We start from the raw sequence: 16,465 nt of genomic DNA, 5'->3' as shown, positions 1-16,465 counted from the left end.
TTATTTGCTCATTTGCATATGTTAATTCAATAACAAAAAGCATATGCAGCGTATATTTACAAACATGAATAAATAACAACATGATAATTGATTCATTTACGCGTAAATTTATTCAAATGCAATTCTATATAAAAACCCTAATATTTACATGCATCTTATATGGAAATATCAGTTATGATAAAGAAAGATATTAATCAGGAAATAATTAACTACATTTTTTATATGGTGTTTAATATTTTTTTTCAAAAATATGTTATTATTATATAGAAATAGTGAAATTTATATCTGCAAATGTAGCATATGTTTGAACAAACATTTCGTGGATTTATTTGTTGTATAGTTGTATACTAGTGAATCGTATCTGAACAAAAGTGTCATCTGTATTTATACAGGAACACATGCTTGCAGTATTTTCACCGCCTGTCTGATGATTATGTCGACTTGTCGGATCTTTATGTTATCTTGTCAGATCTTGTTGTCAGAACTATGACAGCATTCAAAATATATTTATGTCACTGTGATTTTTCCAACAGATAACAATCAAATACGATTATTTCTTTTTTTACAATTTTCACACTTTTTACTTGTAAAAATAATCAGCTATTTAAAGATAGTTTGTCGAAATTTAAAAACATGTTCTATGATTGTATCGCAGACAGGAAAAACATACCCATACATTGTCAATGTTTGCGAAATTCTTCAATGTTTTCCCTCTGTTTTACGATATTATGACCCTTTTTAATCATTCATAAACTTTGTGTGATTATTACTATACAAGTACTTTTATGCATATTCATCAAACGTACACCATTTATGAGCCATTATTTTATATCAGTCAGCTGATATTACATAATTAAGTGTAGACATTTTAAGTATATTGAAGAAACAATGAACTAAATTGCAGAAAGCGGTTTAAATGTAGAATGCTTTTATGAGATTTGCTAAAATGACTATAATATATCCCATCTCAATAATTCATAAACTATACTAGTGGAAAAACTGTGCATTATAAAATTTAGTATAGTTTTTCTACATCTATTGTTTGTATTTATAAAATTTAAACAATCGATAATGGTAATGTTTTTGACAATATCGGATGGTAACCGTCCGGGTGCACGGACTTTTTCATGGTAAGTGAGCGCCTGTTGTTTATTGAAGAATTTGTACGCACGAGTTTTACGGGCCAATACTGTTTGGAATTAGAACTGTAAAGGATTTGTTTAAACTTTTTTTGTTAAGGAAATCACTTTAGTTTCAACAAAATTTACCATATGTCATGACACGACTCAACGAAACCAACGTAATCGTGCTGTTGGGATGCTGCAAGCTGGAATGGCACAAAATACTGTAGCAAGACACTTTGGAGTTCATCGGAACACCATCCAGTCATTATGGAGACGTTTTCAACAATCTGGCAACACTCAGGATCGACCGCGCTCTGGGCGACCTCGTGTGACGTCACGTCAACAGGACAACCACATTAGACTTGTGCATCTGAGAAATCGTTTCCAGACAGCAAGTTTGACTGCCGTAGCATTCCAGGGCTTCGACCAATTAGTCCAAGAACTGTGCGTTATCGTCTGCGCGAGCAAAACATCAGACCAAGACGTCCAGCGGTGCGCCCAGTACTGCTTCAACTGATGAATCCAGATTTCATTTGGATAGCAGTGACGGCCGTTGTAGGGTGTATCGTCGCGTTGGGGAGCGTTACCAGGACGCTTGTGTTGTGCAACGTCGACAATTTGCTGGAGGTAGCGTTATGGTGTGTGGTGGAATATCAGCACGTGGAAGGACCCCTCTACATATTGTCAATGGAAATCTCACCGGCGTACGCTATCGAGATGAAATTATTCAGCGTCATGTGATACCCTTCATACAGAGACATTAAAATCACATCACTCTGCAGCAAGACAACGCAAGGCCACACGTTGCATGTGTAGTCAGGGACTTGTTTGTTCAAGAGAATGACGATGTCTTGCCTTGGCCAGCTGTTTCCCCCGATTTGTCGCCGATCGAGCACGTCTGAGATGAAATGGAAAGACGTTTACGCCGTTTACCAAATCAGCCAGTGACATTGGCTGATATAGGCCAGGCTTTAACCAACATCTGGAACAACATCCCTCAAGCATTTCTGAACACTTTAGTGGCATCAATGAGGCGTCGCTGTCAAGCATGCGTGAACGCAAATGGTGGTCACACTCGTTATTAATTTTGTTAATTCAATTTCAAATAACTGACTTTCGAGTGTGCTGAAATTGACGTTATTCGACGTTGACATTAATGTGTTATGAGATGTTGTTACGAATTCATGTGTTAACGGTATTACAAAAAATAAAATTTGTCATTGTAATTTTTGAATGTTTTTCATATTTAATAATGCACAGTTTCTTTTTTTCCGCTAGTATATTTGTTCATACACATATAATTAATAAATGATAAATATCTTACAATAAGTGTTTGTTTTTTAAAAACAATCTTTTACGCAATTTTTCCATGTTTCCATGGCAGCCACTTTATAATACATCGTTAATATATCGTATGAAATCTAAAACAACGAAGAAAAATGGACTTCATAATAACAACAAGAATGATGTTAATTTATAAAATTTGCCAATATCATTCCTACGTATTGTCATGTTGTGAAGCCATTCAATCATTTTCACGCTGTTTTTGTTTATTACCATTTGATCTGATTAAATATTTAACAAAAGGCGTAATTTATAGCTCATGTAATGAATTCGTGTATATATTTATCTTTTTTTTAATCGCTTGATAAATGAACTGGAATCGCAAATGAAAACATTTTTGTAAACTTTATAAATATTTGAAAATACATGTGCATCGACACGCGCATTTTATGCATAAATACTAGTACTGAAATATGATATTGGAATTCCTTTATTCGAGATAAAAAAATGTTACAGACGTCATACAATCTTGTATAAAAGATAAAAAGCCACTTTTTAGGTAAATTAAGAAAAAGTGTTGATAATGATCAAACATACATTATTGATTTTAACCTAATTTATAATTGACTTCCATTTATAAGTCATTTATAAGTAAATTAAATATAGAGATTCAAAATACATGTATTTGTTAATTATAGGACGTGGTGGGTTCTTAAAATGCACTAATATGTGAAATCAAATATAATAATATAATTTTAGTGAAAAAACTAATCTGTCTCAGTTTTGGATACAAATTCCAGTAACATTTTTTAAGATGATATAGGATGGATCAGTTGATGTTATTCAGCCTTCTTCGTTCCGCTTCCAAAGAAGTTTGGCAAGTATTGACATTTGCTTTAATAAAATCATAAATCAATTTCCCTGTACTAAAGTGACAACAGAACATTTAACATACCAAGGACATATACTAATATATGTCAATTTATAGGGGAAAACAAATTAGAGGTAATATAAATATATTTTTGATTACATTATTACAGAAATAAAGTTAACATATTCTTGAAGTTATAAAATGCTTGATTATGTGTTAGAGATTTTGTTTTGATAGAAGATATAAACTATTTTTTTTTTACTAATGATTGATGAAATAAACAATGTAATTTTCTTTTTTAATTCTAATTGCTATGATTTTGTTCTAGAGTATGATGATCTTACGAATAAATAACTTTCTTTTTGTAGGCAATCAAACCGATATCACTAAGACATGAAATCTTTTGTGATGAAATTGTTAGGAAAATCTTTTATTCAACAAAACTTGTCTCTGCATCCATTATCTATAAAGATGCATTTTCATTTAAAAGTATAAAATCAGGCGTTTTTACATATTGACAAGGCAATGTATAACAGGGACTTTCAAGCTAAGGATTTTCTGGAAATTGTCAGCTTTATTTCCAGTTATGTAAATCATTATTGACTGACGTTATTTGTGAAAAAATCGCATTCCAAAGAGCAGGAAGTGGTTTAATACCTATAGAAGCTGAACAGGGATTGGTTCCTGGTTTTATACACAGGAACCAAAAATGTCTCTATAGGTATCAAACAAAAATTATTTTGAAACAGACCAAAAAATAAATCAAAATAAGATTTCATTGACAATTTTTTTAATTCTTCAAAACATTTTTCATTTAATATAATCATACATGTATACTTTAGACCATGAAACAATAAATCTCTAAATCAATAAATCGTAATAAAAGGGGTTCAAAAAGAAAAAGTAAACAGAGAGATTAGAAATATGGCGATTTATATGACAGATTTTGAAGATATCCTCAAAGCCAAAGCTCCGTTTTATTGCTTCTAGAGCATTTAATGATTTCATCACCACACGCACATGCCGTTTTACATATTTGTCCTGATGAAAAATTATACTTACTACATTGTACTTAGGTATGGATTTTTTTTTAATAGAGAAAAAAAATTAGTAACGTCAGGTGCCTCCGATTATCAGAGTTCTCAATAATACATACACACACACAAAACCCGGAAAAGCGGGATTCGTGAATACAGCATGGTCGTCAACACAACAAAGAGAAACCGAATATATACTAGGGTTATTCTCGGGTTGTTTTTATAAATACAATTTCACATAATTTTTTAAAGAATTTTTAATCGCCTTCACACAATTCCAGAAGTTTGTGCTATGACATAAATCTTTAATTTGCTTACAAACCCTTTTTTAAGGGTTGACAGGGCGTTACACTGTAAAATTAAGCGGACACACATCAAGGCAAAAACTAGGTTATATTTAAATACTCATGATGGAACAGTTCATGTAAAGACTATTCATTATGGTTTTATTTAGTTGAACAGATAAAAAAAAATTTGACATATAGAATTAAAAGAAATCTGTGGATAAAATCGTCACGTTTCTCATCTATTTCGTTCCGGCGATGAGAATTTCCTTCCTAGTTTGAATAGCTGACTGACACATAACCACACATCCATTACCATAAACATATAACAAGTGGTCAAACTCCCCCACTAAAGAAATCAAGAAATTATTTTTGTTTCGTCGCTCGGGATTATTGCAATGTTTTCCCAGTCTTGCCCTTTGTTATATAAGCACAAAGATGCTCTTTGAATTTCACACAAGTATATTTTATGCAACTGACAATATGAACATTCACATCGAAAATACAGAATGGCCTTAAAGTCTAGCTGAAGTATAAGCATAATAAATAATATAATACAAAAGAAATGAGCAGTCAATTTTTTATTTGCTCGGGTAAAACTTTATTTTTAAAAAACTAACTGTACAAGATACATAATGTTTCCCTTCAATATTTTATATTTTGACCACAACTTCCATATTATCATTATTGACAGAATGTGAAAAAATGTTCCCATAACTCTTTTTAAACCATCTGATTTGTTCATTGAAATAAAGGTAAATAAATGTTTGTTTTTTTTTGTTGTTGTTGCAATTAGCGAGTAAGAAATCTATAACCAATTGGTAGTTTCGTGTTTATGAGAAGTTCAGCAAACACATTTAAATAGCCTTACAGTTTTTTAAAGAAAAATTATGAGCTTTTTTCGAAACAGTGATATAAATGGCAAGGTTTACATTTTATTCAATTCACTTAATTACTGATTTACTGGTCCGACGTATAAATGTATTTGCCAATAAGATGCTTTATTAAATTTTTGGATGATGCTTTTCTTTTAATGTAAACGAGCTAAAATTCTTATTTAAAAAAAGATTGCTACTCACTTTGTTATAGATTATAATAATTTGTAAATATAAAAGATGTATTGACGCGAGAAAAATCTATATGTATATAAATCAATAGTTAGGAAGTGATGGTAAGAAAACCACAAAAAATTACCGTAAAACATCAATAAAAGTACAGGTAAATACAATGACAGGTAAATGATCCCTATATTCAGTTGATAAAGCAATTGTCTTTTTTGTCTCTTGTTCAACATTAACTTTATATAAATAAATAGAGACATTGATTTTGATAACTATGATCAAGTTTTACATAAAGCTAAAACAAAATCGGAATTTTAAATACAATGAAATGGAACCGGTTTTAAACTATCCTTTTATCAAACACTTGCATGAAAATTTAGGCATATTTATATATTCTTTATATAGTGAATGTAACTGATGAAATCCTAAATAATATGTTAACTCGATGCTCTCATTTTTTGTCGGATAGTTCGGCATTTTGGTCGAAAAAATCCCCAATATTTTCGACATTTTGAGTGATATCCACTCACGGTACAATTTTTTTAGAAGTTAACAATTCAGATAAGGGTTGTGCCTTTTACAAAATGAGGTACCAAGTGGAATGATTGATAGATGAGAAATGCTTGTACGGAGACAAGAATCAAATAAGAGGAGGTTTTATTGAAACGCACATAAAATTGATATATTACTTTTTCGAATATTCTAATGTACCTGTAATTTTTCCATCGTTACGTCACTGATGTATACATGTATATTTTTAGCAAAATAACCTATCACATACATGTAAATCACATGACTGAACTTTTTAAAAAACCTGATTTTTGACCCCCTTAATTGATTTCTACTCAATAAGAAATACTATATAAAGAGGAGGGCTTATGCAGGTTTCACTATCGGACAAATCTTTTCTACCAAAAACTGCTCTTATTTTTTCAGTAAAAAAAGTAACAAAATGTTACAATTATTTAAATTGTTTGCTACTTTCTACTTGGTTTTACAACTTAATATCATTGTCAACGGCGACCAGGAAAAACGTAAGTTTTTTTACTAAACATTTTCATTGTTTAATACATGATATTTGATAAAGAAAAAAATTAATATAACGTTAGACTGATAAGAAAAAAATCATTTAATAAGAGAAAATTGAAAAAAAAAGATTGACAAACTTTTAAAATACGTTTATGATTTATTTCTGTCATATAGCTACGGCTGATTTTTTTTTATGGATGTTGCATTTTTATTCTTTACTTTTTTTTAAAACAGAATGTAAAGAACTGTTTGACATCATTTTTGTCATTGACGGGTCCGATAGTATCAACAAAGTTGACTACGAAACTCTACGACTTGCCATGGAAGGAATGGTAGATCGTCTTAATATTGGGGACGGGAATGGTCGAATGGGTATTGTAGTCTACAGTAGGGACATAGCCCTCGAAGTCCCTCTATCGTCTGATAAGGATTATCTGAAAAACCAGGCCCGAAATATGCCCCACCCGAGGGACGGAACAAACACGGACCTTGGGATAGAGAAAATGAGGAAACTGTTTGAGGTGGCACGAATCGACGTCCCGTTGATTGGAATTGTTGTGACAGATGGAATTTCCAAACATCCCCAAAAAACGGCCAGACAAGCAGCTCTTGCTAAAGAATTTGGCGTCAACATGTACTCTGTAGGTGTCACATACTTAACAGACATTGAAGAACTGGAAGACATTGCATCAGAGAAATCTCAGGTGCTCACTGTTGAATCTTTTGACATGTTGGCAAGGAATCTGGAAGCCATTGTTAAGCTGGTTTGTCCGAGTGAGTATTTTTTACTTCCTTATGTAATATCTCAAATTTAGCGTATTTTTTACAGTGAAACTTGTATCATTACTATACTAAATACCCACTAATCTAATCATGCAATAAAGCTGTAACAAAATAACATTCCATCCTGAAAGGGGATGACAAAAACAACGACGACTAAAATAGTGTAATGATTTAAAATGTGTAAAGAAAAACACTTTATTGACATTTTTGTCCTTAAGATATGTTTTTTATGTAGACATTTTCGCTTATTGTGCACTATTGGTACGCTGGGTCTTCATTTTGACCAACTAGCTACTACGATGAAGCAATTAATGAATTATTTGATTTTTCTTCAGCAACAACAACCACCACCACGACAACAACCACCACCACAACAACGACGACGACAACAACACCAGCACCAACAACGACAACAACACCGACAACAACGACAACTACTCCTACAACGACAACAACTCCAACAACCACCACTACAACACCAACAACAACTCCTACAACACCGACAACAACCAAACCGGGTCCTGATCCAAGAATATGTAATTACTGCAAAATGAAAAAGGGAGTTGGATTTCTGAAGCATCCAGAAGACTGTGACAAATACGTGGAGTGTTATTTTGGAAAAAATGGTAAAACTGAAGCAGAATACAGACAGTGTCCATTTGGAATGTACTGGGATCAAGAAGAAATTAAATGTAGAGCGTCTGCGGAAGTACAGTGTCCAAAAGGTAATGAAAATACTCGTGTTTGATAGTATGCTTCGATTATGACATATTATTTCAATACATCTTCCTATACATGGGGAAACGCTGTTTCAATACGCAAAACGATATCTTCAAATATAGTACATTCGATCTTTTTCTCTTCCCGTAGATAAATGTTCCATTCCAAGCATTGTATCTTATCCATTTGGTAACATGGAGAACTGCAAAGCCCATTGGGTGTGTAGTCATGGTAAATCAGTCCCAATGTGTTGCCCAGAGGGCCAAGGATATGTTCCATTCAAAGGCTGCGTTCCTCAGTCCAACTGTAAAGATATTTGTCCTCTTGAGAAAAAAGAAGAATGTAATAAAAGAATGACGTGGGACGAACTAGACAAGTATGAGGAGTTCTTCTATGGTTATGGTTGGGTGAAAAAGTGCTGTAAACCTGGACATATTTTTGACAGTGATTCTTGCCATTGCATTCCACTTCACAATGGAAAAGGTTACGAGATGGATAACGATAAACAAAAAGGTATATTTCATTTTTTGTACAGTAAGATGTGTGTTGTGTGAAGCCTTGAAATATTTATTAATTAAATTTATCAATTTGTCAAAAACATATTAATATCTGAAATTCTTTTCTTGTAGTTTGCAGAGCTGTTGTTCATATTCCTTTTGACAACAACTGCTTGGATAAGTCTGGAAACCAGGTGATTGTAGAAAATCACAACGTCCAGTTGCTAGGAAATGGTTTGGGTTACTTTGATGGTAACGCCAAGTTAGTTATTCCCAGATTCCCCGAAATGCAGTCGGCGTCTACCTTTGTAATTAAGATGCGTTATCTAGATGCACCGACTAAACACATGCAGGGGCTATTAAGTAACGGCGACTGTGAGAGGGAACAACCGACCATGTTTATGGTCAAAGGGCGAGCTGGTGTGAACTTCATGGCAGAGAGTGCGAAGAATAAATTTACAACTTTTCATTTACCTGCAAAGGTGAGAACTTCAGGATGTTTTATCCTATTTACAAGATAAACCATCTTTTCCATCAAAATATAACAAGGAAAACATCGTAAATTATGTGTAAGAGTGCAATGAAAGGAACGGTTGATAAACTGACGAAGATTAATTCGCGTATGAAGATTATTGTCTATCATTGGAATGTTTTTATTTATTTTTTTACCTTTAATTCCATTGATGACATTGCAAAATATTTTAACTGCAAACTTTTAAATATCAATATGTATGATAAAATTTTATTAAAGCATTTTTTTTCTATGTTTAGCCATCGTGTTGGAATGAAGCCTACTTTATCCACGACTTCAATACTATGGAAGGCTACATAAATGGCAAGAGCTGTAAAAGATGGACTTACGGACCAATCAAAATGGCGCAAGGGGGTCTGAATATTGGAGCTGTTAGAGGATTCCAGAACTTCCAAGGCTTCATGGATTACGTCACAATCTACTATTGTCAAGAAGAAAAACCCATGTATAAGTGAGAACAAACAACTTGAAATCCACAAGCATTCCTGTGATATTGACATTAGTCATACTTTATTATATTCATGTTTCATGTATTTCAAACATGTTTGAATTATTTATATTGTTATGGAACGCATAATATATATTTGTAGCCATTGAGTGGCACCTAAAGCTTAAGTTATATGTTGCTCATTTTTTTGTCTGATATATAGTCATGTTTAAAATTAAGACCTACTAAGATTTCTTTTGACTGATCTTTATTTTGATGTATTTAAAATGGCTTTGGAATTAACGACCCATATATTATTGTAAATCCTAAAAATACGTATTATATGTGATGCAGTCTTTGATTTATAAGGATCTGCATTTGTTTTATTCTAACATCTGTAGTTCAATAGAAAAGCATATATTTAACATCCTTTGGTAATTATTTGCAAACGAAATGACACTAAATTTTGGGTAAGTGTATTCGTGTAATTATGTAAAAACTGAAAATGGCAATTTTGATTTTGTTATTACTAATAAAGTATTTACAATAAATTTTCTCTAAAATGTGTTTATATATGTTTTTTTAAAGAGGATGGCAAATTATTTAATTGTTCGAAAAAATCCCCATCAAAAAGGAAATCCAAAAATTCCTTACATGCATTTTACCTTTAGTCACATTGTTAATAACATCGATATTTGTAAGACTCTGTTAAGGTTCCTAATCTGTATCATGCTTGTGCATACTCGCATCTATTTTGCTTTAGGGGTAAATATTTTTGGAAAGAAGTCAAAACTGAAAGGCATAATTCATGTAAATTTTACTTTTAGAAAATACCTTTTATTTTGATGGTAATTATGTTATGTTAGTGAGCTGGCTAGGACTGTCAAAGCACAACACATGCTTGCCTGAAATTTGTCATTAATTTTGCATTAAAGAAAGACAGACAAATGGGGAGGTCATTACAGTAGTTAGATCAACAGGAATTCTGTTTTATCTTTTTAAATAACTTTCAGCAAATATCTGACCGTTTTATCGCTGAATATGGACGACCACGCTAGAAAAAAAATAAGTTAAAAACGTTAGCATAAATGGACACCTTGGAGCATCGGGTCGTCATTAAATTTTGTGTGCACGCAAAATCATATAAAATCATATAATTTTTTGCATACTTATTTTCAATTAGTAGTCATTTAATAAGCCTACGTCATCCTACAAAATACACAGTAATTTTGCCGAAAATGACTTTGTCCGCGAACTTTTCCAACAACCCTCTTATAATGTATGTACGAATAAACAATGCATTTTTGAGGCCGAGGATCGGTTAGCGCTACTCAAGAATGTTCTTGAACTGTCTATACAAAGACGTTTAGTACGGGCTGGCTTTTTCTATTGAAATTTAAATTTGCAAAAATGTCTTCTTCACGTTGCATTCTCTCACAGAGAACAGTGAGCCCGATATGGTGACAAGCAATACGAGGGTTAATCGTAAAATACAAGGACAAAGTTATCGTCTATCATACCGGAATATTTTTCCTGAAAGTGATATTCAAAAGATAAATCTATGCACCAACACTTTTTTTATGTGTGAAGTTGCAGTCCATTTAATAAAATGGTATCCGAGTTTTCAAACAACCTGTTTTGTCATCACGGAGCACGGTTACGATCAAAACATGACGTCAAGATGACACACGCATAGTTACAGAAATAATTTTCATAGTTTTTATCGGCGTTACACGTGTTAAATCCATACTGTATGTACTTCTCGTTGCGCCATGACGTCCATGACGTCCGGCGATGTCAACGATTTTAGTCAATTCTAAAGAGGACTATCTATCTTAAGTTTAGTAACTGATTGATGCTAAACTAAACAATACGTGTATACCCCGTCAAAATCTTGAATATAGAATATCATGACAAAGCCTAATTTTAGGTTTCGATGTTGTTTGATTTTAAAGTAAATCCACCCTCCTGTGACGTCATACATTTTACATAAACCATGAATTCATTAAAATTCTTGCAAGTAGAATTGTAATTTCTAAGTTATTATAGGTGCACATCAAAAACTCAAATCAGTGTTTACTTGGAGATATTTTATAAGCGTTTTTCATCATTATATTCGACATAATTCAAAGGGAAATAACTCTTTTCTATTTTTCTCTAAGTGATATATCTAAATGCTATAATTTTTCTTATGTAAACATTTTTTTCTTTTTTTTTTTAGTTAATTTTAGTTTTCTGGCATAGTAAGCAATAAAATTTAAATATATATACAAGTATCCATCCACTTTTATTTAATTCTTAAACAAGAAAAAGTGTGATTTTCAGATGATAATTTCAGCCTTTGGTTTTTATTACCTTACATCTTAAATAGTATGGATACATATATATTTTATTTATTTTTTATGAAATTCAAGTCCAATAAGTTAAAAAAAGTTAAGTTTTTTAACTTTGAACCCATAATTTTATAGGTACGGAGTTACCTTAATCTAATTTATATTATTTAGATATTACTTTTGACATTATATAATTTTAAAATTGTTGACATAACACATTTAGACCGGGTGCAATGACCTCATTTTTGAAGGATTAGATTCTATTTATTTCCAGAAATAAAGGAATATATTAACTTTCTTGAATTTCAAGTTGTTCGAAAATATTCCTAAATTATCAACAATTTTTATGGTAATAATACGACGTTAAGTAAAATGGCTATGGAAAATGTCTTCGTATTTTTTGATTGACCCTTGTATTTCCCACAGAAATCTAAGATGTGATGCAAAAATAATAATGTTAATAATACTTCTCAAATCTTGAATGATGTATCGGGAAATTGTTTAGAGAATTAAAATGGCGTTATGTAAGAGGATATCTTATTTCAGAGCACAACGCAATTTTAATTTAATAAAAAATGTAACAAAACATCAATTAAAAAAAATTATCTACCGACCCCGAAATTGATATTGTTTTCCTTTATAAAAGAATATAGTAAAAACTTACGGGAATGTATCAAATAAATTACTTATTATCTTTGATACAATCCTTTTACGAGTTGTTAAAACATATATTTCGTTAATACTGTACATAGACAGTCGAATATACAATTTTCTTTATGATTTAGAAAATGAATTCATCAATAAGTGTATCACTGCTTATATAGGTACTTAACTATCTATACCTGTCAATGGTCTAAGTCACAGGTCTCCAGATACCTTAGTGACATTTTTAATGTTTTTGTATACATGTACATATAGTTCTTTGAATTTTTGTCATTAACAGAAGGATAGTCGAACTTTCTACTCGTCACAACACTTGAGTTATATGTATTTTGTTGTGACCTTGACTATGGCATTATATAAATAGTGCCTGTTTGGGAGGGTAACAGTTGAAATTGACACCCCGAGAAAACCATTGTCAACCGACGCGAAGCGGAGGTTGACAATGGTTTTCGAGGGGTGTCAATTTCAACTGTTATCCTCCCAAACAGGCACTATTTATTTTGTTATACTGAATGTCTTTTTTAAAATTTTTAAGAAAATTTTACTGCTTTTATATAGGAATAACGTGAATTCTACAGCGAACCGTACGCGCATAATTTTCGCGCATGTAACATTTTTTAATGTACCCGTTGCCAAGTGCGTTGCTAACGCTGAGGGTAATAGTAAATATTATTAACTGCGTCTTTACCAATCAGATTTCAGTATTTAACATGAAAGTATAACAATAAGTTTTGTGCAACGTTAATGCGTTGCAATCTTCAATTAATGACCTATTTATTCATGAACGAATAGAGTCTTTCTTGTTATTGTACATATGCTGTATGAACGTGGGAAGGCAGACATAAACTATATTACATGATATCTTTTAATTTTTTGTGCTTAATGTCGAATCTTTATATCAACACAAATGCTTATGTGTAAATGAATACATGTTATCTATTTGCGATCTACGTTAACTTTAATGAACTCTTTTTTAAATAACAAATGCGGCAATCAACCGAAAAAGCTACAGTGTTTTGTATATTAATTTAAAATTCTTAACTATTGTAACTAAACGTATGAAAATTTCAAGGTTTTTCCTATGGCAAGCGAAAGCTATTACCTGCGTGACCCATGTTTGAACCCACGCATGGAATAAATTTTTTCAAACAATCACGTGGGTTCTATTCAGGTAAACGTTTGTCAAATGTGCTCACTGTAAAACATTGACACGTTTTAAATCGCTTTCAATCATCTTTGTATGGTCAGGAATGTTTGTTTGGTCACTATGGTAATATGCAACTTCAAAGCTTTATTCGATTTTTTTTCAGACGTAAAATAATGCATAAAGTATAATTCAGCAAACGCGCCAATCGATCCACCAACAGAGCAATGTTGATTTAAATATGTCTCCTCCCTCTGATTAAAATAGACACAATTCAAGTAGGTTCGGTTCGATTTTTCCGGATTTAGATTATTTATAGGCATTTAAAGGGGCATGGTCACGATTTTGGTCAAATTCTATTTTTCTGTTTTAATTATTTACAATGGTTTAAAATTGCATTTATAATGACAAATAAAATTTGAGAGTCATCAGTAGAGTTATAAGCAAGATACAGGGCTCACAATTCTTTGTAATGTAAACAAGGCTCGTGCCCTGTTTTTGTTTACTTAGGTTCAATATACAGTAAAAAATCTTTTTCCAGCATATTTGTCTATCTTTTTATTCATTTTTAGCACAGATAAACAGTTTCTAATGTTTAACCGATTCATTTAAAGTCTAAACCTGGAATTTTGACTTCATCGTTCAAAATGTAAACAGACGCTTTGTTTACATAACAAAGAACTTCAAGCTCCGTAACTCGCTTATAACTCAACAAATGACACTCAAATTTCGGTTGCCTATTAAAAATGAAAATGCCTTATTGAAGCATTGTAAATAATAAAATCAAAAAAATATTTTTGGACCAAAATCGTGACCATGCCCCTTTAAAAATCCTCAATTTTTTAACTGTATGTTAATTTTGGTAAATTTAAGCGTGCATATATATCAGAAGTATCCATCAGGGGCCCGTTTCTCAAAAAGGCGTAAATCTGGGCCTAAGTTAGTCCCACTAACGAAGTCACGCCAATATTTAGTCGGGTCAAGGTTGCGTTTCTGAAAGAGGCGTAAGTTAGGGTTTAAATGTCAAAGAATTTAGACATCTCCGCTGAGTACTAAGCATGCGCATATCGTATTTTGTTTTGCTTTGAGGCTATGATTGTATGTGGTGGATCAATGTTCCAATTCATAGTACATGTACCCAAAAGTACGCATGTTATACTTAACCACTGAATGTGCATAGTTCAAGTTGTTCATAACAGTTTATATTAATGAAAGTAGAACAAATGCCTATACACTTCATAACATAATGACATTTTAGAGAAAAAAACAGTTGATATGAAAGAGGCATATATAAGAGGTTTAAGAAACCAAATATATGACAATTAAATGCATTGTAGATGATATTGAGGCACAATTGTACATATCAATTGAACGAAACAATGCATAGAAATTAACTCCAATGTTCTTGTAAACTTAAAATATTCATAGAATACAGGGGCAGGGTACAGTAGATATGCCCGCATACATCTGCAGAATGATAAGTCATGCTTCATATAGATATTTAGACACTTTCAGATGCTGAGACAAGGCTTGATTCTATTTTTTACCATATCACTATATTATTTATAGAAAAAAATATGACCATGAGTTATAAACAGGAACCAACTGAAATGAAAATATCTACTGTATAAATAACATTACATGAACCTTGTCCATGTCTAAAGAAGGAAGAAAAGTTCGGAATCCATTCTTTGTTCCAATATTAACAGAATGTAGACAATGACATGAAAACGATTCTTAATTTTCTGCGATTCAAATGATAATAGTTTTGAAAGATATTGTCAATTAACAGACAATTAACAAGACATGAATTATCAACATTTGAGGCCAGGGTCTCCCCAAATCCCTTTCCTGTTTTTGGTTTTATCGATTGATTGTTTTGTTTTGGGTTTTTTTCGGTGGGGGGGGGGGGGGGGGGGGGTTGAAAGTAATATATACTGTATACAGTGATTATTCGCCCCCGTTTAAATTTCAATCATTTCACCCTCGTTGTCAACGGGAGAATTTGAGACTGTTGATTTTCACTGTCTAATATTAAGTATCTTAAGTAACAACTGTGACTAGGCGAATTCACGACAGAGCGAAACTGTTTGCAAGTTTAGAAGGGCGGAAATTACATGGGACGAAAATAACCCTGTATAAAGTATCTTGATTAAAATATAGATTAAAAGCAGTCATCTAAGAACACCCTACCTGTTTGAAGAAAGGTTTATAAGTAAAAGGTTTCTAAAAGTTAAATGGAAAAGGCATCTAAAAAATCCCCTATCACCCTAATCGTACACGCCAAATATAATACGTTTACAGTATTTCTACCAGACTCGTTTAAAGTATGAAATTTCATCAATTTGACAAAATATTTCGGAAGAAATTTCTTCGTCTTAAACCTATATATTTATTTATATTTATTTTTTATAATAGGTAAAGTAAAGTAAAGTATCAGTCTGTAAGTAAGAACACAAATATAATGATATATACAGAATTCGTTAATCTGTTTTATTTTTAACGTGTTTCCTGTTTTATAAAATTTGCGTCGGACGTATCATCATTTAAACCGATTTCAGCGATCTCATTGGAAACAAGACAATTCTGTACAATTCTAGATCTGTGCCGTCCTTACAAAAGGCTATTCTGCACTTACTATTCAAATTCTTGTGTGTTTTCTACGAATTATTTCAC

The 16,465-nt window shown here is 32.1% G+C and overlaps 1 protein-coding gene across 1 annotated transcript; it reads left to right on the top strand.

The window, feature by feature from the left end:
• Positions 1–6,236: 6,236 nt before the first annotated feature.
• LOC128158414 (protein PIF-like) lies at positions 6,237–10,153 on the top strand. Its single transcript, XM_052821218.1, has 6 exons — positions 6,237–6,695; positions 6,925–7,464; positions 7,809–8,198; positions 8,344–8,706; positions 8,823–9,172; positions 9,462–10,153. The coding sequence occupies exons 1-6, from the start codon at positions 6,614–6,616 to the stop codon at positions 9,675–9,677; spliced, it is 1,941 nt and encodes a 646-aa protein (XP_052677178.1). The 5' UTR covers positions 6,237–6,613; the 3' UTR covers positions 9,678–10,153.
• The last annotated feature ends 6,312 nt before the right edge of the window (positions 10,154–16,465 follow it).

This window comes from Crassostrea angulata, chromosome 1 (assembly GCF_025612915.1).
Source record: "Crassostrea angulata isolate pt1a10 chromosome 1, ASM2561291v2, whole genome shotgun sequence".
In the NCBI taxonomy this organism is placed as follows: domain Eukaryota; kingdom Metazoa; phylum Mollusca; class Bivalvia; order Ostreida; family Ostreidae; genus Magallana; species Magallana angulata.
The sequence above is the reverse complement of the archived record's forward strand: the minus strand, read 5'-3'. Positions and strand labels throughout refer to the sequence as shown.